Raw genomic sequence first — 26,597 nt, 5'->3', positions numbered from 1 at the left:
TAGAGATAAAGTACATATGAGAGAAAGCATATTTGACTCTTTAAGACTCATGTAGGATGAATTGCTAAGATGGTCATGCTGAAACATTTCACTGTCAGCTAAAAGTGTTTCTTAATAGATTTAGATCCCTGGAACAGCTTCACAGAGGTTGTGATTGCAATCTGAAACACGATTCTTCCAAGAGAGTAAACAGGCAGACCATTTTGTTTTTCCTTTCTAATTTATGCTAGGTGGTCAATACTTAGATGTTTAATTCAGTTGAATCAGGAATGGCACAGTAATGGCCTGATGGTTTTCTTTAGAAGCTTTTGCATTTCTAGACTAATAATTGAAATTTAAAATATCCTATGTAAGCTTTTATGCCAAATTGAAAGTGTGTGTTTCATGAGAAGTGCTCCAGTTTGGATAGAGATAAACCAAGGGAAGGAAAGGGATTGGCCCATAGGGATGATAATGGAAGAGGAGCATGGAAATCACAACTTTTTGTGGCTACCACTAATGTTGTGCCATAGTGGGCTTAATGGGAGTGGAGGGGAGGATTGGGAAGATTTTATCTATTAGGAAAGGAAGAAGGAAAAGACAATGGAGTAAAATGATGAGAGCATTTCATGTAAAGACCATCATCAGGTTCTAAGCAAAAATCTCTTATTTATGCATAGACAATGTAGGCCTGGGAGAAGCTTACTGATATGTGGAAAGATACCTAGGCCCTAGTTAAGTCAACTTGTTATGTACTCATAGCCCATGAATAGCAGTGTATATAGGTATGAAAATAAGTGGTCAAAAGCCTGAGAAGTTCTAGAGAAATGAGAACACATGTTTTTTCCCCCCATGGCATTGTTTCTGCTTATAAAACCTATCATTACTTCTTATTCATCCCAAGCGCCTGTAATAATTCTCTACCCTTTGCTAGTTATTTAAAATATCAGCTTCATCAAAATCAAAAGCTTCTGCACAGCAAAGGAAACAGTCAACAAAACAAAGAGGCAACCCACAGAATGGGAGAAGATATTTCCAAATGACAGTACAGACAAAAGATTGATATCCAGGATCTATAAAGAACTTCTCAAACTCAACACACACAAAAAAATCAGATAAAAAAAAATGGGCAGAAGATATGAACAGACACTTCTCCAATGAAGACATACAAATGGCTATCAGACACATGAAAAAATGTTCATCATCACTAGCCATCAGGGAGATTCAAATTAAAATCACATTGAGATACCAACTTACACCACTTAGAATGGCCAAAATTAGCAAGACAGGAAACAACATGTGTTGGAGGGGATATGGAGAAAGGGGAACCTCTTATACTGTTGGTGAGAATGCAAGTTGGTGCAGCCACTTTGGAGAACAGTGTGGAGATTCCTCAAGAAATTAAAAATAGAGCTTCCCTATGACCCTGCCATTGCACTACTGGGTATTTACCCCAAAGATACAGATGTCATGAAAAGAAGGGCCATCTGTACCCCAATGTTTATAGCAGCAATGGCCACGGTCGCCAAACTGTGGAAAGAACCAAGATGCCCTTCAACGGACGAATGGATAAGGAAGATGTGGTCCATATACACTATGGAGTATTATGCCTCCATCAGAAAGGATGAATACTCAACTTTTGTATCAACATGGATGGGACTGGAAGAGATTATGCTGAGTGAAATAAGTCAAGCAGAGAGAGTCAATTATCATATGGTTTCACTTATTTGTGGAGCATAACAAATAGCATGGAGGACAAGGGGAGTTAGAGAGGAGAAGGGAGTTGAGGGAAATTGGAAGGGGAGGTGAACCATGGGAGACTATGGACTCTGAAAAACAATCTGAGGGTTTTGAAGGGGCGGGGGGTGGGAGGTTGGGGGAACCAGGTGGTGGGTATTGGAGAGGGCACGGATTGCATGGAGCACTGGGTGTGGTGCAAAAACAGTGAATACTGTTATGCTGAAAATAAATTTAAAAAATTAAAAAAATATATCAGCTTCTTCTTAAGGATGGATTCATCTTCTTTATCTCCAAGACCTGCACAGCAGAGCTTTGCTTTAATATGAACCATGTATCATTCTTTTTCTAAACCCTGGTTCCATGATTACCCTCAGATTCATTTTTTCATTCAACAAATATTTATTATGCCTCTACTATGTGCCACACACTGATATAAGAAAAAAATTCCTTCTTGAAGCTTACATAACTTCTAACTATAGTAGGTCTTCAGAAGATTGGATTGAGGACATAGCCCAGAGTTTGAATGGTGTACAATTTGTTTCAGGGACCAGTGGCTTGGGGTTTGGTATTACTGAGGAGAAGAACTCTGCTAAGCTTTGGAGGGGATTGTTCCTTGCTCTTCCTTCTACATTTCTTTTTTGGTGGACAGTGAACAGAAAGGCAAAATGACATAATGTTTAAAGACATAGGCTTTAGAGTCACACAGCCTGAGTCCAAATCTTGCCTTTGCTACTGAGCAGTTATTTCATTGCTACTGAGTAGCTATTTCATCTTTGTTTCTTTCTCCTTTGTGAGCCTCAGTTTCGTGAGCTGTTATGATAGTCACTCAGGAGACCCAAGTCAAAACTGCTGATTTGCTAACAAAGGAACTTCTAAGTTAGCTGCTCACATACGTCTTGAGTGCCTCATCCATTGGGCGTACAGTGACATCTATGTATCAGTTGGATGTATATGGGATTATCTAAATCACATACTTACCAAGGTCAAGTCTAAGTGAATTACTCCTTTTTATAAATAGTTCTAAGTAGGTTTCCTAATGATATCCATCTATAATTTCTGACCACATGGTCTCTAGTTCCATCTTATTATTTGAAAGGTGGCTTAACTAATGCAATAAATTAACTGTTTACTTCTGAAAGCTATGTGAATTCTCTACTATTTCCCTTACCTTACGAATTTCTCCCTGTTGGACAGTTTTTATGACATTAATCCATTCTTCCATGTCTTTCCGGTTGGGTGCAGCCAGGGTAACTTTTCGTTGTGGTGTGATCACCTAAACAAAAAGTTACATTATTAGCTGGTTCACATTCTACAACTTTTCCCCCAAACAGAGCCTGTGAACTCTCCAAGGACTAGGCAGGTCTACCAAGCCACTTCTTAAATATAAGACAGAAATTCCCAGAGCCACTTAAATGTAAGATAGAAATTCTTAGATACCTACCCAAAATACTAATAATAGTAATGAGTAACAATTTAATAGTATTTATTATGTGCCAGGCACTGCTCTATTACACTTTATATATATTATTTATTTCAATTTACATTATGACCCCATGAAATGGCCATTATTATTTTTCTCATTTCATAGTCAGGAAACCCAAGGCAAAGTATAATGACTTGCCCAGGCCACCTAACAGGTAGAAAGCTGAGCCAGAATTAAAATACAGCTTCTTTGGCTCCAGAATACACATTTTTAAACATTAAGCCATGCACCATCTATTACTTCAGTGAGGCTGCTTGAAAATCTTACTCACTTACTGCTGCTTTGTCTACTTAAAAATGATAAAAGGGTATATGCTTCAGCAGGGTATGCCTCTTTCTCTTTGAGGGGAGAGTGAAAATAGTGAAAAGTCTAAAAATTCAGTTTCTTTCTTGATTATAGTCAAGGACAACTTGAAGACAACTTTACCATTGGTCTCTTAATCCTGGTTGGTGTATGGATCCTGGCAGGAATAATGAGAAAGCCATTTTAGAGTCTAGCCGAGGTAGACCATGTCCAGGACTTGGTCTTTTCCCAGAAGGCAGGAGGGACACAGATGGCTACAGCATCAATGATTGCTTCAGTGGTCCTACTTGCCTTTACTACCAGCCCCCCAAATATTAGAACTAGAGCTCACTACACCAACAAGAAATTTCCATCGCCTTTTGCATGTAGCACAGCATGAGTCTGTGATAGATAGGAATAGAATCTAGTGGGAATTATGACAACAGTCACATATTTGGTCCAAACCCATTATTGTATGGGGCTGATCAATGATACCTCTGTGTTTTAATTAGGCTAAGGGAATTCCTAGTCCTTGGAATTTCTTTGTATAATAAAGATGAAAAACATTAGCATATATGCTCATCACCCAAAGGTTGAGATTTCTGGAATTGGGTCAAGAGAACTCTGAATTTTACCCTAGGTCACTGGGATATGAGAGAGAGAAATGATAGTAGAGTCTCCCTCTTATATCCTACTGTTTTACTTTCAAGAGAGAATGGAATGTGGACCAGTCACAAAAGTGGAGTATTGGGCCTGTAGGTTTTTAGTCTGCTAATTATCATCCTGCTGAAGAGGAACCCCAGTCTCCATAACCTACCATTGAAGCTGGGAGAAGACAATTCTAGAAGGAGGTGTGTAGGAGAATTCCCAAGCCAATGGATTTGCTATTTTTCAGTGAGCTTTCTGGTCTGGATCCACTTGAATAAGTGAAGATTTATGACATTTCATCAGTGCCAAAATCTTGAATGCATCCCTTGAAAATCCTCTGCTTTCTTTGAGGTGCTCCCATCAGTAATCTCAGCATAAGTTAGCTCTCACTTTGGATTAGGTTCTTATCTACCTCATCAATGGAGAGAGTGTCACGTAACTTGATTATCTTGATATGTTCTACAGCATATTAGCAGTGTCTTGAAAACCTCACAGTGATACTCTTCTAAATCACCTTCACCAGGAGGATTGATTTTTTTGTAATACTCATTCTCCCCACCACCCAGAAATCAGCTCAGCTTTATACCAGGCTGGTAATAGAGAATAAGACATCACTTTTTCCTCTCTGTCAATGGGCTGGTAGAAATTGTTTATGTGAAATAATCTTTAGGACTCATTTGCAATACTACTTTAAGTGGATTTCCACACACACTTTGGGATCAAAGGAGACTTGGGAAACATGCACTCCAAAGAGGAAACACATGGGTATGGCAACCCCTCTACCCAGCTAGATCACACCCCTACCAATTTAATCATTTCCAATATTACTTACACAAAAACTATGACAAAGATTTCTACAGCTGCTTTCTGCCAAGGCAACCTGAGACAGATCAATTGTTTCAAATCGTGCAAACTGGAAAGAGATAAGGAGAAGAAAAAAAATCTGGTTAATAATGTCAAGAGACACTAAAAAATACACACACACACAGGCATTTTTGGCAGTCATGAGCCTATCATTTCTTTGACTTGAGTGCTGGGATTTATTTAGCATCATGATTTTTGTTGATATATCATGTGACATACAAAAAGCAAACCAAACTAAAGCAAAACACTACTCTTCCTAAAACTGTTATGTGGATTTACAAGAAGGCTTAGGTGGTTCAGAAATATTCAAAACTAAGGGTTTATGCTGGAAAAGATAATGGTATATGGTCTAGCTAAGGGCCAAAGGGAGCAGATAAGAGTTATTAGCTCCTATTTATTAGCTGGCAGCCTTTGACTTTGTTGTTAGTCCTAACCAGTTTGAGGCCTATGTCTCCTTATACATTGGCTATAATTGCTAACATCCAGCCAGCAGCAAGAAAAGCAGTACTATGAATAGAGTTAGGGCTGGCTTCCCTGGCATAGAGCCTGTGCATGCATTCATACAAGGCCCCATGTTCAGAAGGGCCCTGCACTTGATTTATTTAATGCTCTGCTGTTACAATCTTAAAAATTTTTTTTATAATTTTTTAAAGATTTTATTTATTTATTTGACAGAGATTACAAGTAGGCAGAGAGACAGGCAGAGAGAGAGAGAGGAGGAAGCAGGCTCCCTGCCGAGCAGAGAGCCCGATGCGGGGCTTGATCCCAGGACCCTGGGATCATGACCTGAGCCGAAGGCAGAGGCTTTAACCCACTGAGTCACCCAGGCACCCCCAATCTTGAAATTTTTAATAATTTCATCTTTGGACATGTTTTGGAAATAAAGTCCAATGGGACAATCACTCATGAACATAAGCAGAGTAGATATGCACAACCTGCATGCTACCCCATGTCTTATCACTCCGTTTGCATTCATGATGCCCATGAGCATAGAATCCCAGTGGACCCATGATGTATGGGAGTTCAATGAGACTCAAAGCAAGTACAAGGTAAGCATGTTACGTCTATGACTGAGTAAGTAAGGAGCTTACAACCCTGAGAGTCCACACTTTTGGTAGGAACTAGAACTTGCCTCAGAGAAAAAGGCAATGGTGTTCTAAGAAATATGAACAACCAAGGCACCCTATTGTGTTCTTTCTTACTTATGTTACTTCCCTATATTAGCCAATAACTTATGCTGAAAATGATAACATTGAAGGAAAGGGAAAGATAGGGCAGCCCATAGTTCCTTTTTCTTTCAGCCAGGGTGCTGGTAGAATGTATAAATATCAAGATGTGAAATAAAAACAGTTGAGATGGCTTTGTATACTGGTGAGAACAAAATATGTATGTGTGTATGAGCTACTAAATACAAATTATATAATTTCGGTCATTTTTCATATGAGCTAAATGCTTTTATATTTGCTTTTAAAACTGGCATTGCATAGTATACAGATGAATGGCAAAAATGCTAATAATTTAAAATTTTATCTTTTCTTAGAATGACATTAAACAACAAATAAAAGATGACATGACTAATCATTGTATTATATTTTAATATCTTTAATGATGTTTTTCCTTGTTTTTTAAATAAGAGGCCCTGCATTTTCATTTTGTACTGGGCACCACAAATTGTGTAGTTGGTTCTGATGTAGAAGCTAATTGAGGAAATCTATAGAGGTAAGGGAAAGAGGAAAGGAAAGGGAGAGAAAAGTGTCCCCCCATTTGGCCCAAAAGGACAAGTTAAAGGAAAAGTAGAAGATCTTAATTTCTGCCTTGATGTTTGCCAACATGTCTTTACCTATTGGCTTATGTCCCCTCACAAACATTTCCTGGCATCCCCACCCACTCACCCAAATGACAAGATTATATAGATATTCTCTGGAATAAATATTCTACATATACTATATATTTTCTTACCGCAGGATGGTGTGCAAAACAGAGCCTTTGTCCTCGAACCAGAAAATACCTAAGCTTCCATCTCTTGAAGGAATTACAGTTCTTCAGCAAAGGTCCTTCCTTCAGTATTTTCTGAAAGATAAAGCATAATGTTGAGTAATTAGGTGAATTTGGAAGACCATATCACTTGCTCTCTCAGTTAAGAATATCAGGTATCTGGATGGCTCTATCTCTGTCACGTATCTGAGAAATGGCCCGAGAGCCAGATAAAAATACAAGGAAGTTAATTCAGTCAGAAAAGGAATTGGTTACCCTTGGAAAACATATTCAGAATGATATAGGCTCTAAGTTCCTTAGGATATTTGGCCCAAGAAACATGGAGAACACCTCCACTCATGGTAAGGGATGGGGAGGAGGGACATGAACATAAAAATATAAGAACAACATTCTTAGGAGAAGATAATTAATAGGGGGAAAATCTGTGGCAGATATTCTGGAAGGCTCCAGGTTGTAGCTCTAGACCATTCCTACCAGTGTTAGAGTGTTCCTTTTAGAATATTAAGTTGGATCACATCCCTTCCCCTGCTCATGAAGGAAGGCCAATAGCTTCCTAACATTTTCAGAACCAAATCCAAAGTCCTTCAAATCCAGACCTTCAAGGGATTTATGATCTGGTAAGAAAGAAAAAGAGTCACCAAAAAGGAACTACCTTCTGATTATTTTCTTTATGTATCTCATAGTCTGGTCACTTTTTCACTTTTTGAACAGACTAACTCTAAGCAAGCATAGAATCTGTTTACCATTTTTATCTTCAGGAAGTTCTCAGTTACATTTATAGAATACAAACCAACATACGACAGTGCCATTTGGGAGAAATATTCACAACCACAAAGCTGGAACCAACCCATACTGAATGGACAAAGAGTCAGACTTAAGTTAATTCACCAAATTAGGGCACTACCATGAATTCCAATCATAATCTAAATTAGAATTCACTGCTTAGTGGTGGTGGAAGTGTTTTGTTTGGCCTACCTAGTGTTTTTCAGTTTTTAATTAGCGATAAAATTTAAAGGACAGAATATTTCACAGAAAAAGTCAAGTCTTTTGTTTCTTAAAAAAACAAACAACCCAACAGATTGTTTCTCAGAGTCCGTAGTCTCTCATAGTGCATCTCCCACTCTAATGTCCCCCACTTCATTTGCCCCTACCTTCTCCTAATGTCCTCCATACTATTCCTTATGTTCCACAAATTAGTGAAACCAAATGATAATTGGCTTTTTCTGCTTGACTTATTTCATTTAGCATAATCTCCTCCACTCCCATCCATGTTGATGCAAAAGCTGGGTATTCATCCTTTCTGATAGCTGATTAATATTTCATTGTATAGGAGCACCTGGGTGGCTCAGTGGGTTAAGCCTCTGCCTTTGGCTCAGGTCATGATCCCAGGGTCCTGGGATCGAGCCCCGCGTGGGGCTCTCTGCTCAGCGGGGAGCCTGCTTCCCCCTCTCTCTCTGCCTGCCTCTTTGCCTACTTGTGGTCTCTCTCTCTCTCTCTCTCTGTCAAATAAATGAATAAAATCTTTAAAAAAATATTCTATTGTATATATGGACCACATCTTCTTTATCCATTTGTTTTTTGAAGGGCATCTCTGCTCTTTCCACATTTTGGCTATTGTGGACATTACTGCTATGAACATTGGGGTACATTTGGCCCTTCTTTTTACTGCATCTGTATTTTTGAGGCAAATACCCAGTAGTGTAATTGCTGGGTCTTAGGGTAGCTCTATTTTTAAATTTTTGAGGAACATCCACACTATTTTCCAAAGTGGCTGCACCAACTTGCATTCCCACCAACAGTGTAAGAGGTTCCCTTTCTCCACAGCCTCTCCAACATCTGTTGTTTCTTGCCTTGTCAATTTTGGCCATTCTAACTGGTGTAAGGTGTTATCTCAGTGTGGTTTTGATTTGAATTTCCCTGATGGCTAATGATGATGAACATTTTTTCATGTGTATGTCAGCCATCTGTATGTATCTCTTTTTTGGAGAAGTGTCTGTTCATGTCTTCTGCCCATTTTTTGACTTGATTACTTGTTTTTTGGGTGTTGAGTTTGAGAAGTTCTTTGTAGATCTTGGATATCAGCCCTTTGTCTGTAGTGTCATTTGCAAATATCTTCTCCCATTCTGTGGTTTACTTCTTTGTTTTGTTGATGGTTTCCTTTGAGTTTAGAGGAGATGGGGGTAGGGGGATGGATGAGCCTGGTGATGGGTATTAAGGAGGGCACATATTGCATGGAGCACTGGGTGTTATTCACAAACAATGAATCATGGTACACTACATCAAAAACGAATGATGTACTGTATGGTGACTAACATAACACTAAAAAAAAAAAAACAAACAACAGAAAATCTGGTAACAATGTCAACCTATAGTCTCACATGGCTACAGTTTGCTGGATCAGAGTAGCAGTTCCTTCTTTCAGTTTGGGGTATTTGACTCCAGTAGGCATTTGAGCTTGGGACCCTGATCTAAGCAATCCTTTGCTACTCTTGTTCTCCCAAATATACACACATCTATTACACTCACTGTTATCTTATCTCCAACCCATAAGATAGCACTAATAGACAGAACCTCTGTATGTCAACTGTAAAGTCAGTTCATGAGGAAAGTTTACTTGAGTCCTCTTGATAATTTATGGGAGTTTCAAGGTTATTATAATAACCTTGAGATGTTTACAAGAGAATGGTGTGAAAGAGTCAAGACAAAGTGAACATTAAGATCTGTGGGAAGGGGAAAGCTGTCAGGGAGAGTGAGAAATTATATTTAAATTGTTAAAACTGAGTCATCAATGAGAAAACAACTCTTCTAAGCATTGTAATTACATCAGTCTTTCTCTGATCTGGTGGCCTATGGTATATACTTAAATGATGTTATTTAATTTTCTCTATCCCAACTTCCTCATCTCTATGCTGTATATTCTTCCACACTAAGTCTTAATGATACCTAAGCAGTCATATTATCCCTTTCTGCTAAAGACTAAAGCTCAAAATTTTAACTGCTCCAACCATTGAAGCCACGGCCATTATTTCTGCCCCTTTCTCAAGTTATTCTATTCAGTCAATTATTAAATGTTTCTCATACTGTTCTTACATTTGTCATATACAGTGTCCCCTATAATAGCTCATTTTTAGTGAGCTATTATAATAGTAATGAGAAATGAGGAGGCGGATTTGTTCCTCTAGAAGATTCCCAGAACTCTGGGCTTTCTGGCCTTCAGAAAATTCTCAGACCCTGGTGATTTGAAACATTGAAATAATAGAATTCAGCCTCTTCTCCCCACCTGCTTCCTTCCATGAAATCTTAGTAATGCCCACTCTTTAATTCCCCTTCCTGGTACTAAAGAAATTGTTCTCTTTTCTTCTCTTACCCATGCCTTGCTAATTAATGACATTTTATTATCCATCCAAGGACACAGTGAACCAACCAATTAATTAATTAATTAATCTGAGGACACAGCAAGTCATCAAAACCTTCATTTCTCATTCCATGAGCCTAGTATTTGTCAGTCAAGAAAAAGGAAAAAGAGACTTTGTGATGCATGTATCATTGGATAAAGTGCTTCATTCATATTTTCTGAGCTTCTAATATGGACTTCACCTTTAGCAGGGCCCTTTGGGGTAGCTGAAGAAATTGCAGGCACATTCTCTGCCTCAAAGATAAGGATAGTGGGAGTAGAGAAGGAGGGACTGATAATTCATGTAGAGAGAAACAAAGTTATATGAGCTCAGAGAATTATTTGAAAAAGCCTTGGAGGCTTGATGCTTATTGCTCCAAGTGTTTACCTTCTGATTCAAATGAGGGGTTCCACCAAGACAGTGGTTATCTACTCTTATATCCTATCATTGGGTATACCAGCCAAATCACAATTATCTCTTCTCTGTGCCATAATATTAAACTGATTACTTTGAATGCACAGCTTTAAGTGTAGGGCTATTTGGTCAACATCCATAGAGGGCTGGTTGGTAACAAAAGGATCATCAAGACTTAGCAAGGGAATTGGAAAGACAAAGATCAGTTGCTACTAAATTCTAGGTGATTATGATTGAATGCTGACAAATATTACCAGCTCATTCCATTTTTTAAGACAAGCTGGCAATACAAACTAAAATCTGTGTGAAGTTTTGTAATATTTAAATACTAGGAACTAACTAACTTTTTAAAAAATTGTGAGTGCCAAACAAAACATGTTTGTAGGACAAAGCCCACCTACAGCAACCAGTCTGCAATTTCTGAACTATAACAATTGTGACTTTCCCTAGAGGACAAAGTGAATTAAGTGGTAGTTATTTCTAGTGTCAGAGGAGATTGCAGTGCATGAATTTAGAGTTTGTGTGTTAGGATCCTGTGTATGAGATGTATATTACCATGTTGGGAGCAGATAAATGTTGATGTGGTCCATGTATAGTAGGTAAGAAGGTTAGAAGGTCACACAAGAGTTTCTTAAGTTCTAAACACAGACTCTATATCATCAACTCTGAACTTCCACAAATATAAAAATCTAGGTTGGAAAAAGGTAAAATTACTATAGTTCCTTTCCTTTTTAACTCTGTCCACCTTTGGGAGAAACTTACCTACTAACACAATCCCCGTTTTTAGATAAACCACTTTTTATTTAAAACTCAAAAAGCAGCCCCAGCTTGAACAAGAAGAAGCTAAAAATCAATCAATGACTTGCCTCAAGTCAATAAAATATGTGCATGCAAACAAACTTTTACCTGCGCAAAGCTACTAAACCTAACAACCATGTGAGACAAAAATTGGAAGAAACACACGCACACACATTGCAAAGGGTAGCTTTGGAAGAAGAACACTTGTGTCCAATGAGAGTATTTGCATAGTGTTTCCCAGTTCCTGGCTGTTTGCAGATAACATCATCTCATTACCCTCCACCACAACCATGCAGTGGTACCTCCAATTTCCAGAAGGTAAATCTGAGGATTGGGTGTTTTCTGTTGCTTTGCTTGAGGAAGAACAAAAATTATAAAATACTGGTGGGTTCTATGTTCTTTCCACTACTCTGCCCATGGCAAGAAAATGTGGAGTGACTGAATAATTAGTATGCACACCACAGAGTAAACACACTAATCAAACTTTGTCCTGAAAGACAAGACCATAGATATCAAAGAATTAAAAGCTGTTTTATGAACAATTCTGAATACTCAGTACTAAAACTGTTAATGAGCTTCCCTCTAAGAAATAAATGGTAATCCATAGTGAGCAAGAGGGGAGTTCTCCTGTTTTTTTTTTTTTTTTTTTTAAGTGACTGTCCAGGGTGGGGAGGAAGCAAGATGGCCGAGGAGTAGGAGACCAAAATAACATTAGGTCCCAGGAGTTCAGCTAGATAGTTATCAAACCATTCTGAACACCTACAAATGAAAGAGGAGATAGAAGAGAAGAAGAGCAGCAATTCTAGGAATAGAAAAGTGACCAATTTTGGGAAGGTAGGACGTGTGGAGAAGTGAATCGAAGTGACAGGAAGAGAGAGCGTGGGAGGAGGAGCCGGCTCCTGGCAAGTGATGGAGCAGTGGACACAAAACCAGAACTTTTAGAAGTCTGATCCACTGAGGGACATCACTCCAGAGGCTAAGCAGGGGGTGGAGCCATCATGGGGACAGTGTGGTCTCAGGTGCCACAGGGTTACAGAAAGACCATGGGTGTCTGAGTGTGGCAGGGCTGCCAGGTATTGGAGTGGGGAAGCTGGCTACAGAGACAGAGCTGAGGAGTGCGCTATCAGCTCAGGGTTACCTTAAACCATGATCCAAGTCACAGTTGGGCCACTGCACTTCAAGCGTGGACCCCAAAAGTGGCAGATCCTGAGAGACCCCCTCCTTCCTCCTCTGGGAGGAGTGGCATGGGAGTGCACTGCAGGAATCTGCTGGGTTTGGAGACTCCAAACGGGGCCATGTGCCAGAGATAGAAACACTCAGTCACAGGCTGGGTGACCTCGGAGTGTGGCCAGAGACCAAGGAGACGGTAGAGAATGACTGCTTTTCTCTGAAGGCACACTGAGAAGTGGGGTCCTGAGCTCTCAGCTCCTCCAGGCTGGAGATTGGGAGGCCGTCATTTTCATTCCAGTCCTCCAAAGCTCTACAGAAAGAGTTCAGGGAACAAAAGCCACCGAGAGTGAACCCAGGCAGATTACTTAGCCTGGCCCCTGGCAAGGGCTGTGCAATTCTGCCTTGGGCAAGGACATTTGAGAATCACTGCAACAGGCGCCTTCCCCAGAAGATCAGTAAGAATATCCAGTCAAGACCAAGTTCACCGATCAATGAAAACTGTGGAAGTCCAGAGATAGGGAACAGTAACACATAGAATTCATGGCCTTTTCCCCCATGATCCTTTAGTCTTGCGAAGTTAAGTTTTTTTTAAGATTTTATTTATTTATTTAACAGGCAGAGATCACAAGTAGGCAGAGAGGCAGGCAGAGAGAGAGGGGGAAGAAGGCTCCCTGCTGAGCAGAGAGCCTGATGCAGGGCCCGATCCCATGATCCTTCAGATCATGACCTGAGCTGAAGGCAAAGGCCCTAACTCACTGAGCCACCCAGGTGTCCCTAAATTTTTCTAAATTGTTTTCTTAATCCAGTTTTTAACTTCTACTCATTCCTTTTTAACGTTTTTAAACTATTTTATCAATACCTTTAAAAATTTTTTTTTAATTTTCATTGTTATAGTCATTTTTCTCCCTTCATTGTATTTAACCTTATGTTTGTATACATATAGGGTTTTTTCTTTAAAATTTTAAGATACAATTTCTTCTAATAGATCAAAATATACCCAAAGTCTAGCTCCAGCCTGATCACATTCTCTCCTCTCTTTCTTTTTCCAACCAACATATCAGTTCCTTTTTTAGAATATATTTAAATATTCATCTTTACAATCATATTCCATCCCTTTATCATGTTTACCCATATATATGGTGTGTGTGCATGTGTATATATATATACACACAAATTTAAAAATTATATAAAAATTTATATATAAATATATAAGTATATATAAATATATAAATAAATAAATTTATAAATAAAAATATACATATAAATATGTAAATAAATAAATAAATAAATTTTTTTCCTTCCTTAAAATTTTGGGAGGTAATTTCTTTCAAGAGACCAGAATACACCCAAAGTGAAGTGTGGTGGCTCCATTCTATTCACCAGTTATACACACACACACACACACACACACACACACGTATATGTAATTCTTTTTTCCCCCTTTCTTCTCCCTCCTGGTGTCAGGTCTCTTTTGATTTGGGTAGCATATATTTCTCTGGGGTCTTTGCCATCCTTTTAGTATTTTACTCTCTCAATCATATATTCTTATCTGGATAAAATGACAAGGTGGAAAAACACACCACAAAAAAAGAAAAAGAGGCAGTACTAATGACAACAGACTTAATCAATATGGACATTGGTAATATGTCAGAACAAGAGTTCAGAAGGATGATTATCAAGGTGCTAGCTAGGCTCGAAAAAGGCATGGAAGATATTAGAGAATTCCTTTCTGGAGAAATAAAATCCCTTTCTGGAGAAATAAAAGAGCTAAAATCTAACCAAGTAGAAATGAAAAAAGCTATTAATAAGGTGCAATAAAAAATGGAGGGGCTTACTGCTAGGATAAATGAGGCAGAAGAGAGAATTAGTGTTTTAGAAGATCAAATGATAGAAAATAAAGAAGCTGAGAAAAACAGAGACAAACAATGACTGGACCATAAGGGGAGAATTTGAGAGATAAGTGATACCATAAGATGAAACAATATTAGAGTAATTGGGATTGCAGAAGAAGAAGAAAAGGGGGGGAGAAGGTATATTGGAGCAAATTATAGCAGAGAATTTCCCTAATATGGCAAAGGGAACAAGCATCAAAATCCAGGAGGCACAGAGAACTCCCCTCAAAATCAATAAAAATAGGTCCACACCCCATCATCTACTAGTACAACTAACAAGTCTCAGTGACAAAGAGAAAATCCTGAAAGCAACTCTGGAAGAGGTCTGTAACATACAATGGCAGAAATATTAGACTGGCAGCAGACTTATCTACAGAGACCTGGCAGGCCAGAAAGAACTGGCATGATATGTTCAGCGCACTAAATGAGAAAAATACATAGCCAAGAATACTATATCCAGCTAGGCTATCATTGAAAATAGGAGAGAACGAAAGTTTCCAGGACAAACAAAAATTAAAAGAATTTGTAAACACCAAATCAGTCCTACAGGAAATATTGAAAGGATCCTCTAGGCAAAGAGAGAGCCTAAAAGTAATAAACCAGGAAGAAACAGACACAATATACAGTAATAGTCACCTTACAAGCAATACAATAGCACTAAATTCATATCTTTCAATAGTTACCCTGAATGTAAATGGGCTAAATGCCCCAGTCAAAAGACACAGGGTATCAGAATGTATAAAAAAACAAGATCCCTTGATATGCTGTCTGCAGGAAACTCATTTTAGACCGAAAGACACCTCCAGGTTTAAAGTGAGGGGGTGGAAAACAATTTACCAAGTTAATGGACATCAAAAGAAAGCTGGGGTGGCAATCCTTATATCAGATAAATTAGATTTTAAACCAAAGCCTATAATAAGAGATGAGGAAGGACACTATATCATACTTAAAGTGTCTGTCCCACAAGATGATCCAACAACTTTCAATATCTGTGCCCCTCACATGAGAGCAGCCAATTATATAAACCAATTAATAACAAAATCAAAGAAACACATCAAGAATAATACAATAATAGTAGGGGACTTTAATACCCCCTCACTGAAATGGAAAGATCATTTAAGCAAAAGATCAACAAGGAAATAAAAGCTTTAAATGACACACTGGACCAGATGGACCTCACAGGTCTATTCAAAATATTTCATCCCAAAGCAATAGAATACACATTCTTCTCTAGTGCACATGGAACATTCTCCAGAATGGATCACATCCTGGGTCACAAATCAGGTCTCAACTGGTACCAAAAGATTGGGATCATTCCCTGTATATTTTCAGACCACAATTCTCTGAAGCTAGAACTCAATCACAAGAGGGAAGTTGGAAAGAACTCATATACGGAGGCTAAAGAGCATCCTAGTAAAGAATGAATGGGTCAACCAGGAAATTAAAGAAGAATTGAAAAATTCATGGAAACAAATGAAAATGAAAACACAATGGTTCAAAACCTGTGGGACACAGCAAAGGCAGTCCTGAGAGGAAAGTATATAGCAATACAAGCCTTTCTTAAGAAAAATGAAAGGTCTCAAATACACAACATAACCCTACACCTAAAGGAGCTGGAGAAAGAACAGCAAAGAAAGCCTAAACCTAGCAGGAGAAGAGAAATAAAGATCAGAGCAGAGATGAATGAGATAGAAACCAAAAGAATAGTAGAACAAATCAACAAAACTAGGAGTTGGTTCTTTCAAAGAATTAATAAGATTGATAAACCCCTGGCCAGACTTATCAAAAAGAAAAGAGAAAGGACCCAAATAAATAAAATCATGAATGAAAGAGGAGTGATCACAACCAACATCAAACAAATACAAACAATTATAAGAGCATATTATGAGCAGCTACAAACCAACAAATTTGACAATCCGGATGAAATGGATGCACTCCTAGAGACATATAAACTACCAAAATGGAATCAGGAAGAAATAGAAAACCTGAACAGACCCATAACCAGTAAGGAGATTGAAGCAGTCATCAAAAATCTCCCAACAAACAAGAGCCCAGGGCCAGAAGACTCCCAGCAGAATTCTACCAAACATTAAAGAAGAATTAATACCTATTCTCCTGAAACTGTTCCAAAAAATAGAAATGGAAGGAAAACTTCCAAACTCATTTCATGAGGCCAGAATTACCTTGATGCCAAAACCAGACAAAGACCCCATCAAAAAGGAGAATTACAGACCAAAAACCTTGATGAACATGGATGCAACTATTCTCACCAAAATACTAGCCAATAGGATCCAATAGTACGTTAAAAGGATTATTCACAGGACCAAGTAGGATTTCTTCCTCGGCTGCAAGTTTGGTTCAACATCCATGAATCAATCAATGTGATACAATACATTAATAAAAGAAAGAACAAGAACCATATGATACTCTCAATAGATGATGAAAATGCATTTGACACAGTACAGCATCCTTTCTTCATCAAAATTCTTCATGGTGTAGGGATAGAGGGTACATACCTCAATATCATAGAAGCTATCTATGAAAAACCCACAGCCAATATCATTTTTTTTAAAGATTTTATTTATTTATTTGACAGACAGAGATCACAAGTAGGCAGAGAGGCAGGCAGAGAGAGAGGAGGAAGCAGGCTCCCCGCTGAGCAGAGAGCCCAACGCGGGGCTCGATCCCAGGACCCTGGGATCATGACCTGAGCCGAAGGCAGAGGCTTTAACCCACTGAGCCACCCAGGCGCCCCAGCCAATATCATTCTTAATGGGAAAAAACTGAGAGCTTTTCCCCTAAGGTCAGGAACATGGCAGGACTGTCCACTATCAACACTGCTGTTCAACATAGATCTAGAAGTCCTAGCCTCAGCAATCAGACAACAAAAAGAAATAAAAGGCATCCGAATCAGCAAAGAAGAAGTCAAACTCTCACTCTTTGCAGATGACATGATACTTTATGTGAAAAACCCAAAAGACTCCACCCCACAATTGCTAGAACTCATACACAAGAATTCAGCAGAGTGGCAGGGTATAAAATCAATGCACAAAAAATCAGTTGCATTTCTATACACCAACAGCAAGACAGAAGAAAGAGAAATTAAGGATTAAATCCCATTTACAATTGCACCCAAACCCATAAGACACCTAGGAATAAACCTAACCAAAGAGGCAAAGAATCTGTACTCAGAAAATTATAAAGGACTCATGAAAGCAATGGAGGAATACATTAAAAAATGGAAAAATATTCCATTCTCATAGATTGGAAGAACAAATATTGTGAAAATGTCTACACTACCAAAAGGAATCTATGCATTTTGTGCAATCCCTATCAAAATGCCATCAATGCATTTTCAAAGAAATGGAACAAATAATCCTAAAATTTATATGAAACCAGAAAAGACCCCAAATAGCCAGAGTAATGTTGAAAAAGAAAACCAAAGTTGGCGGCATCAAAATTCCAGAATTCAAGCTCTATTACAAAGCTGTAATCATTAAGACAGTATGGTGTTGGTATAAAAACAGACACATAGACCAGTGGAATAGAATAGAGAGTCCATAAATAGACCCTCAACTCTATGATCAAATAATCCTCACAAAGCAGCAAAGAATGTTCAGTGGAAAAAAGACAATCTCATCAACAAATGGTGCTGGAAAAATTGGACAGCCACATGCAGAAAAATGAAACTGGACTATTTCCTTACACCACACAGAAAAATAGACTCAAAATGGATGAAAGACCTCGATGTAAGATAGGAATCCATCAAAATCCTTGAAGAGAACACAGGCAACTACTTCTTTGACCTCAGCCACAGCAACTTCTTCCTAGAAACATTGCCAAAGGCAAGGGAAGCAAGGGCAAAAATGAACTATTGGAACTTCATCAAGATCAAAAGCTTTTGCACAGCAAAGAAAATAGCCAACAAAACCAAAAGACAACTGACAGAATGGAGAAGATTTTTGCAAATGACATATGAGATAAAGGGCTAATATCCAAAATCTAGAAAGAATTTATCAAACTCAACACCCAAAGAACAAATAATCCAATCAAGAAATGGCCAGAAGACTCATGAACAGACATTTCTGCAAAGAAGACATCCGGAAGGCCCACAGACACATGAAAAAGTGCTCCACATCACTAGGCATCAGGTAAATACAAATCAAAACCACAGTGAGATACCACCTCACACCAGTCAGAATGGCTAAAATTAACAAGTCAGGAAATGACAGATGTTGGCGAGGATGCAGAGACAGGGGAACCCTCCTACACTGTTGGTGGGAATGCAAGTTGGTTCAGCCCCTCTGGAAAATAGTATGGAGGTTCTTCAGAAAGTTGGAAATAGAGCTACCCTACAATCCAGCAATTGCATTACTGGGTATTTACACTAAAGATACAAATGTAGTGATCTGAAGGGGCACATGCACCCGAATGTTTATAGCAGCAATGTCCACAATAGTCAAACTATGGAAAGAACCTAGATGCCCATCAACAGAAGAATGGATAAAGAAGATGTGAGATATATATATATATATATATATATATATATATATATATATACACACACACACACACACACACACATATACACACACAATGGAATACTATGCAGTCATCAAAAGAAATGTAAGGGGCACCTGGGTGGCTCAGTGGGTTAAAGCCTCTGCCTTCGGCTCAGGTCGTGATCTCAGGGTCCTGGGATCGAGCCCCGCATCGGGCTCTCTGCTCAGTGGAGAGCCTGCTTCCTCCTCTCTCTCTCTCTCTCTCTGCCTGCCTCTCTGCCTACATGTGATCTCTGTCTGTCGAATAAATTAAAAAAAAAATGTAACCTTCCTATTTGCAACAATGTGGATGGAACTAGAGGGTATTATGCTGAGAGAAATAAGTCAATCAGAGAAAGACAATTATCACATGATCTCTCTGATACGAAGAATATGCAAAGCAGGGCAGGGGGTTGTGTGGGGGAGGGAAGAAAAAAAACGAAACAAGATGGGACCGGGAGGGAGACAAACCATAAGAGACTCTTTTTTTTTTTTTTGAAGATTTTTATTTATTTGACAGAGAGAGAGATCACAAGTAGGCAGAGAAAGAGGGAGAAGCAGGCTCCCCACTGAGCAGAAAGCCCGATGCAGGGCTTGATCCTAGGACCCTGAGATCATGACCTGAGCCGAAGGCAGAGGCTTAACCCACTGAGACACCAGGCACCCCCACAAGAGACTCTTAATCTCAAAAAACAAACTGAGGGTTGCTGGGGGGTGAGGAGGTAGGGAGAGGGTTATGGACACTGGGGAGAGTATGTGCTATGGTGAGTGCTGTGAAATGTGTAAGCCTGATGATTCATAGACCTGTACCCCTGGGGCAGGTCTATAATATAATATAATATAATATAATATAATATAATATAATATATATATAATACATTATATGTTAATAAAAATAATTAAGAAAATAAATAAAGCGACTGTCCAGGATTGACTAGAAGAGTAATGAGAATTCACATGTATACTGCACTTTCAATTGATAAAGTACTTTTGCTTTTGTTATTGAATCCTCTCAGCAGCTCTTTGAAGTTGATAGTGAAGGCATCTAACTCAATATTGCCCTATGAAAGATAGCCTGAGCTGCAGTTTAAGTGGCTTGACCATATATTTTTATTTCTTAGACATATCAAGGCACTTGAAATTTTTCCTCTCAAATAAAATTGTCAATGTTTGTTTTGCGTTTCTGAGATTTTGCAGCATCTTGGGGCAAAAACTTTGTCAGAAGAATCCATCTCTAATGTTATTATGAAAGGCAGTGAGGAATAGGTTCTATATGTAAAATTTTTCTTGGTGGCCACCTTTACAGGCATACAACTATTTCACAAAAAATGGAGTACACCAATAATCTTTTTGGTCCAAGCTGCCACATTTGTGTGCCAATGTTTTGACACTGCAGATAGGAAGAAGTTAGGAAGGGTCATAGGATCCTTGTACATACTGAAATGCCATGTGATCCACCTGATGCTTCTTAAACCAGAACATACTGCAGGCAAGCCTCCTACTCCTTCCTGCCAGTTTTATCCGACATTAAAACCAAAACACTGTAGTGTCTACTCTTAAAGTCTCAAGGTTGGTTGTTTTGTAGTGGGAGTGAGTGTGGTGTTGAGTCCAGCTACCACAGAGATGGATCAGCTTCATTCAAATCCGAGATTACAGAACTTATCAAAGTATAGGTAATTCAGGTTCACACAAAATGTCTTTGCCTAAAGTGTAGCAACAATTGCAGAGGAAGCTAGAGCTTTGGAAAGCTCTGCTTCAGTTTTCTTTCAGGTCTTCTTTGAGAAGTCAATCTCCATTATTCCCAGAAACTCTTGCATCCTGGCACAGATGACCTCTCTCCCTGATGCTCTGCAACTCAGCATGTACAAATTAATTGCCAGCAGTGCGGGTAAGATTTCCCTTGCCCCATATTTATTAAATATCTTCTACAAAATATCTCAACAGAGTCTACAAAACAGCCAAATTTCCTATATATAATTAACACCTGCCTGCTGCTTAATTGAGAAAGGGCAAGTACAGCTGCTGCTGTGACCTTTTCCTATATTCTTCCCAAATCCCCAAAGCTGTGACTATCTGCTACGTCTGTTTAACTGTGGCTCAGTGAGCTTTTGATGGGTGAGGCTTTAGGTTTTTTTTTTTTTTCTTTAATGTTTCCTAGCAAAAGGAGCTCTTATTACATAGCCAAATTGAATTCTACCCCCAGCCAATTGAAGAGTAGGCAAGCATCATGACATGTAGCACTACCTGTTACTAGCTTGGTGTTCTTCTGTTTTACTTTCTCATGCTGATCTTGGGAGGGAGGTGGATCAAGTTGGGAGAGGAGTAGGTTACCACTCTTCAGTTGAGAACAGGACTCCCACCATGAGCACAGCTGGGGAAGCCAGCTTCCTGCTTATGGCTCTTTCAGTCTGAAAACCTGGAACATCTCTTCTCTTTGCCTTGGGGGCCGAGGTGATGGGAAGAAAGCCATGTCCCAAAATGGCCTGTCAAAGTTGATTCAGAGCAACAATGTTTGATTTGGTTAAAATGTAACTTCGGGTGCTTTAGGCTTTAAACAAGACCAAAACTGGTGTTTCACTGAAAGCTTAACATACCCCAGGGTCCTGTTGACATGGCAAGAGTCAGACAGACTGGCTCCAGCGTTTACTAGCTGTGTGACCTTGGGCAAATCACTTAACCTCTCTGAGCCCCAATTTCCTTGTCTTGTTAGATGAGGATATCTCACAGAACATGTGCCTGCCACTCTATGAGTGTGAGCCCCGCCTGGATTGTGGAGGCAGAGGCTTGTGCCACAGTTTCGTTCATCCCACTAATGGGAGTTTCCCTTTGGCACTAGCAACTCTGGATGGCTAAGGGTTGCAGCAGAAGAATGTGAAGGTGACCAGTTGTTCCAGTTTTCCCAGGACTGTAAGTGCTAAAACCAGGAGAGTCATGGGAAAACCAAAATCTGTTGGTCACCTTAACATTGAAGAGTCAGATCTTTCTACTGCTCAGGTCTGTAACAACTATAGCTGCAAATCCCTCTCACTATTTCTTGTGCTAAGGAAGAACTATATAGACAATCATCCATGTCCCTATTCTCTACTAGTGAAATAAAATAAAGTTGAGAATGATGCTACATTTTTTTCTGAATAGGCAAAAACTTTAACCAGTTCCTCACACATCATTCAAAAGATATCTTATACACATGTACAAACATACATACACATATTATTTTGCCTTCATGTATGCAGAGTGTTTTATTTCTCACTTTCTATGCCTAATTCATCATGGAGTCCTTTCAATATTGGTACATACTGAGCTGCCTCATTTCTTTTTACAACTGCATAGCATTCCACTGTATGGATGTAATGTGATTTACTTAAACAGTCCCCTATTGGTGGAAGTGGTTTAAAATATTATTCTATTTCAAACAACATTGCAGTGACTTTCTGTATATACATATCATTTTGCACTGGTGTGAGTACATTGATAAGATAAATATCAAGGGTTGGTAACTTTAAAACTAGTCTGCTGGGACCATAAAACCCAAACACATATGTCTTCTCAAATCTCTCTTATGTCTCTCCCTTTCCTTTTTCTATTGTTGGAGTTTCCTAGGAAGGGTAAGGACCGCTAATTGCTTGGGGGTTGGGGAGGAGGTGAGTAATTTGGACTGAGGCTGACAAAGTGCAGAAAACAGTAACCTGGCTCTTCATAATTGCTCTGGGACCAGCAGCAGCCAGGAAGGGGGAAGAGCTCAGCGGAGTCCTCCCAGACCTATACAAAGATTTGCATGCTGGTTTGCTGCCTTGAACTGTGCAGACTTCAACATGCTATTTCACTGCTATAAGGGACTAGCAAGATAGCTGAAGGTGGGAATATGAAGATGGGGTTTATGTAGTTCAAAATCTGTGCTCTTGCTGCAAAACTGCCTTTTAATTTTCAGAGCTAGACCTTAGCAATGACTAATCATCTTCCTCCTCACCCCATTAGAGATGATGAAAATAAGGCCCTAAGAGGGACTGTACTTACCCAATTCAAACAGAAAATTAGTGGCAGGACCAGGACTGGGGCTTCGGGTCACTCTATTTTAGTGGTGTGGGGAATCTTCACTAACTCTTTAGTGGGAGTGAAGGTGCCCTATAACCACAGCCACTGAGTTTGTTTTGTATGGGAAGTGCCTTCTGGAACATATGCATAGTTTCAGGGGCTCTAGCAGGATATCAGGGAAAGGGATGCAAGGAGACCAGCAGGGAAATAGATTGGCTCTAGGAGCTGGATCATGAGGAAGGGTTGGGTCAGAGCTTTGGAAGTTTGGGGAGAAAAGTAGCTTATGGTAAGGCAGAAGGTTGTCTTTCCTCTGCAAATGCAGGGAAGACTAAAGGTGTCAACTAGGGAAGAGAGAATTGGTTTTGAGCCTTGGGAAAACTAAAAGCTCAGAAACAGGAAACCCAGTGAAATGAATAGTTTAAGTGGGAGCTTAGTGGAAGACTCCTGTTGCTATAGCACAGTTGCTAATGGTTAGAAAAGGAAGTTAAGTGATCACACAAGGTCCCTAAATGAAAGATATCAGATAATTTTGGACCCTGGTCTTCAAGTTATCCAAGATCACAGACACCAGGGCATCAATTATCTAGTGCCACCAACTTAAAAGGAATGACTGTTTCCAATAAAAAAAAGGAATGATTTATTCCAACTGCCTTATTCCCCACCATTTCACCTACCAGCTACCAACAATGGATAAGTTCTTCTGTGGGTGTTTCTTCTTGGGGACACTCCACCTGCTACTTCCAGCTCTGGGATCCCACCACCAAGCCACATGATATCCTAACCACCTCCTATGAGATCAGTGGTTCCTGTTCTGACTCTGGTGATGTCCTCATTGAAGCAGCCAGCGCAGTGATTTCTTCTTCAAGTTTCTCTTCAACTATCCCCCTCCAAAGGAAGAGAGTCGTTTTTGGCTAACAAATGCCTGTGATTAGCCCTTGGTTTACATGCATTATCTCATTTAATGCCCACTGTAACAGTCCTGTAAGAGATGTGGAGAAGTTGAGGCTTAGAGAGGTTAAGTGACTAGTTCAAGTCATAGTAACCCGGGCCTGTTTGACTTTACTGCCTGTCCCGTCCAAATACCAAGCAGCTACAAGGTGGTCACCATGTTCTGGCTTGGGTGTCAGGTCTAACCTGGGAATCACTGTAATCCACTTCTTCACCCTCTAGAGGCCACCATTTCACCCAGTAGGAAAAGCTATGGGCTGGCAATGTCTACAGATTTCCCACTAGTTTAGCTGGAGTAGACCATATACTGCAAATAATTCATAAATGGGGAGGAAAAAAATCACAGTCCTTTGGAGAGGTGCCTGAAATGTCATAATTTCAAATTTTGCATATTTTTATACTTTGTAACAACATGCTATATACCATACCTAGGAGCTCTTAAAGCTGGGGACTTTAGCCTTTAGAGGTGTTTTAAAATGCTTGCAACCTAGTGCCAAAGGAACCTTGTAAACATACAACTCACTCAAAGAACGAAACACTGAAGACTCAATTGATGCTTTCTGTGCTTTGGTCTTTATTAAAAATACCTGTATCTTTCTAATCATGTCTTCAAATGTGCCTCATAATGTGGGTGTGACAAGCCCATATCAACTAACCCATGTACTTGGGGATTTGGGAGATTGCCTCATTGCCAAACTGGCCCCATGGAGATGGCTATTTGAAGGCACGAACAGGACCTAAGAATACACTTACTAATAGGTCCTCTTGTGATGAAGTGATTAGATAATAAAGAGGAGTTGTGTGAGTTTTCATTTTTATTTTTTCTGGGTTTTATAAAGTGGTGTTGACAAAAATCATGAGGTTGGTTGACAGAAATAGATACTAGAACCAGTTGGTTCTGCTTGTTTCTTGCAGCAGTAGTGGTCTAGGGAAGGTGAAATTCATTAATTCATTAGTACCTCTGTGTGGGGGGTGATGGGAGGCATGTGTGCGTGTTGGAGGTGTGTGTATGTATGTGTGTGTGTGCCTTGTCCACTTTGCTCCACCGGTGATAGGTGAGAGCAGGAGCAAGTTCTCAGGTAAAAGCACTTCAGAAGTGGGATTGACTTCAGGGTAGGGTAAGAGGCAGATCCATGGGACACTTCACTCAACCCCTAAACCTGTGGATACCTTAGCTGCCTCTGAGCAGAGGACTCTCTGGCTGAGTAAAATTGCCTCACTTGGAGGCAATGGTAATTTGGCAGCCCACCAAATATGGAGAGAAATGGGAGGGGAGAGCTGTGATTGCAGGAAACACTAATTTGTCAAGGGAGAGATTATATTTGTGGGCTTTGGTTCCAGACGAATTACTGGCCAAGTAACAAAGCTAAAAAGCTGTGCCAAAGAAGGCCACCAGGGACAAGATTCCTTAGCAGTGGTGGTGATAGTAGTGGTAGCAGTAGTAGTAGTAGTAGTAATGGTAATAATAATGTGAATTGCTAACAGTTGTTTGTCCTTTACTATGTGAGAAGCACTGTAAAACCATGTCACATGCATTATCTCATTTGATCCCAGCAACAACCCTAAAAGGTATGTGCTGTAACAATCCTTATTTTATAGATGGAGAAACTGAGGCTTGGACAACTTTAGTAGCTTCCCACGTAGGTTAATAAATGGCAGAGCTAAAATCTCTCTTGGAGTTTTATAAGTTTATAAGTTTTATAAATCAGTTATTCCCTCAGTGAAAGAAAAAGAAAGGCTTAAGTCACAGGTCTCTTTGCAAGTTATACCCTATTCCATGTCATTTGACAAAAGGAGGCAGGATATGGGGGGAGATTCGTGGTGTGAATCACAGCTGTTTTGGTTCAGTTTTGGTTTTTAGTATGAAATTCTAAAGTAATTAAGGTGATAATAATTGTTTAATTTACACAGCACTTTATCAGCTATAAAGATCTTGAAGATTCTTATTTGGCTTTGAAGACAACCCTGAGGAGTAGGCAAGGTAAGTAATACTATTGGCTTTTTTCCAGAGAAAGCACTGTGATCCAAGTGAAGTAGGTAACTTGCCCAGGCCACTATGTGGTAAACTAACCCTGGCCTCCTAACTCCCAGTACAAGGCTCTTTTCACTGTATCTCTACATTTTCTGTTTTTGGTGTTATTTTATATCTTTTTAATTAGTCATCTGTATTTTCAAAGTCTAAGTTCCCCTTCTCATCCATTTTCTTCCATCTTGCAGTATAACTCTCTATTGTCACCTCTGGTAAAGAAATATGGCATACTCAAGTGCATTATTAGCAGATATCTTCATGGTTAATGAGGGTAATACCATTCTGGGCCCAAAGGGAAATTCTTCTCTGACCTGAACAGCTCCTGGTAGCAATTATTAAAACAATAACTTGGCCATACAACTATTACACAAAAGCACTGTGTAAGGA

The 26,597-nt window shown here is 39.4% G+C and overlaps 1 protein-coding gene across 1 annotated transcript in view; it reads right to left on the bottom strand.

The window, feature by feature from the left end:
- The window catches only part of DGKK (diacylglycerol kinase kappa), a 166,875-nt gene that overhangs the window by 106,277 nt on the left and 34,001 nt on the right, over positions 1-26,597 (bottom strand). Inside the window, exons 2-4 of the mRNA XM_047715124.1 lie at positions 6,956-7,066; positions 4,965-5,045; positions 2,888-2,992 (exon numbers count right to left, since the gene is read on the bottom strand). Of these exons, the coding sequence (XP_047571080.1) occupies positions 2,888-2,992; positions 4,965-5,045; positions 6,956-7,066 (297 nt within the window). The remainder of the gene's footprint in view (positions 1-2,887; positions 2,993-4,964; positions 5,046-6,955; positions 7,067-26,597) is intronic.

Source organism: Lutra lutra, chromosome X (assembly GCF_902655055.1).
Source record: "Lutra lutra chromosome X, mLutLut1.2, whole genome shotgun sequence".
Classification (NCBI taxonomy): domain Eukaryota; kingdom Metazoa; phylum Chordata; class Mammalia; order Carnivora; family Mustelidae; genus Lutra; species Lutra lutra.
The sequence above is the reverse complement of the archived record's forward strand: the minus strand, read 5'-3'. Positions and strand labels throughout refer to the sequence as shown.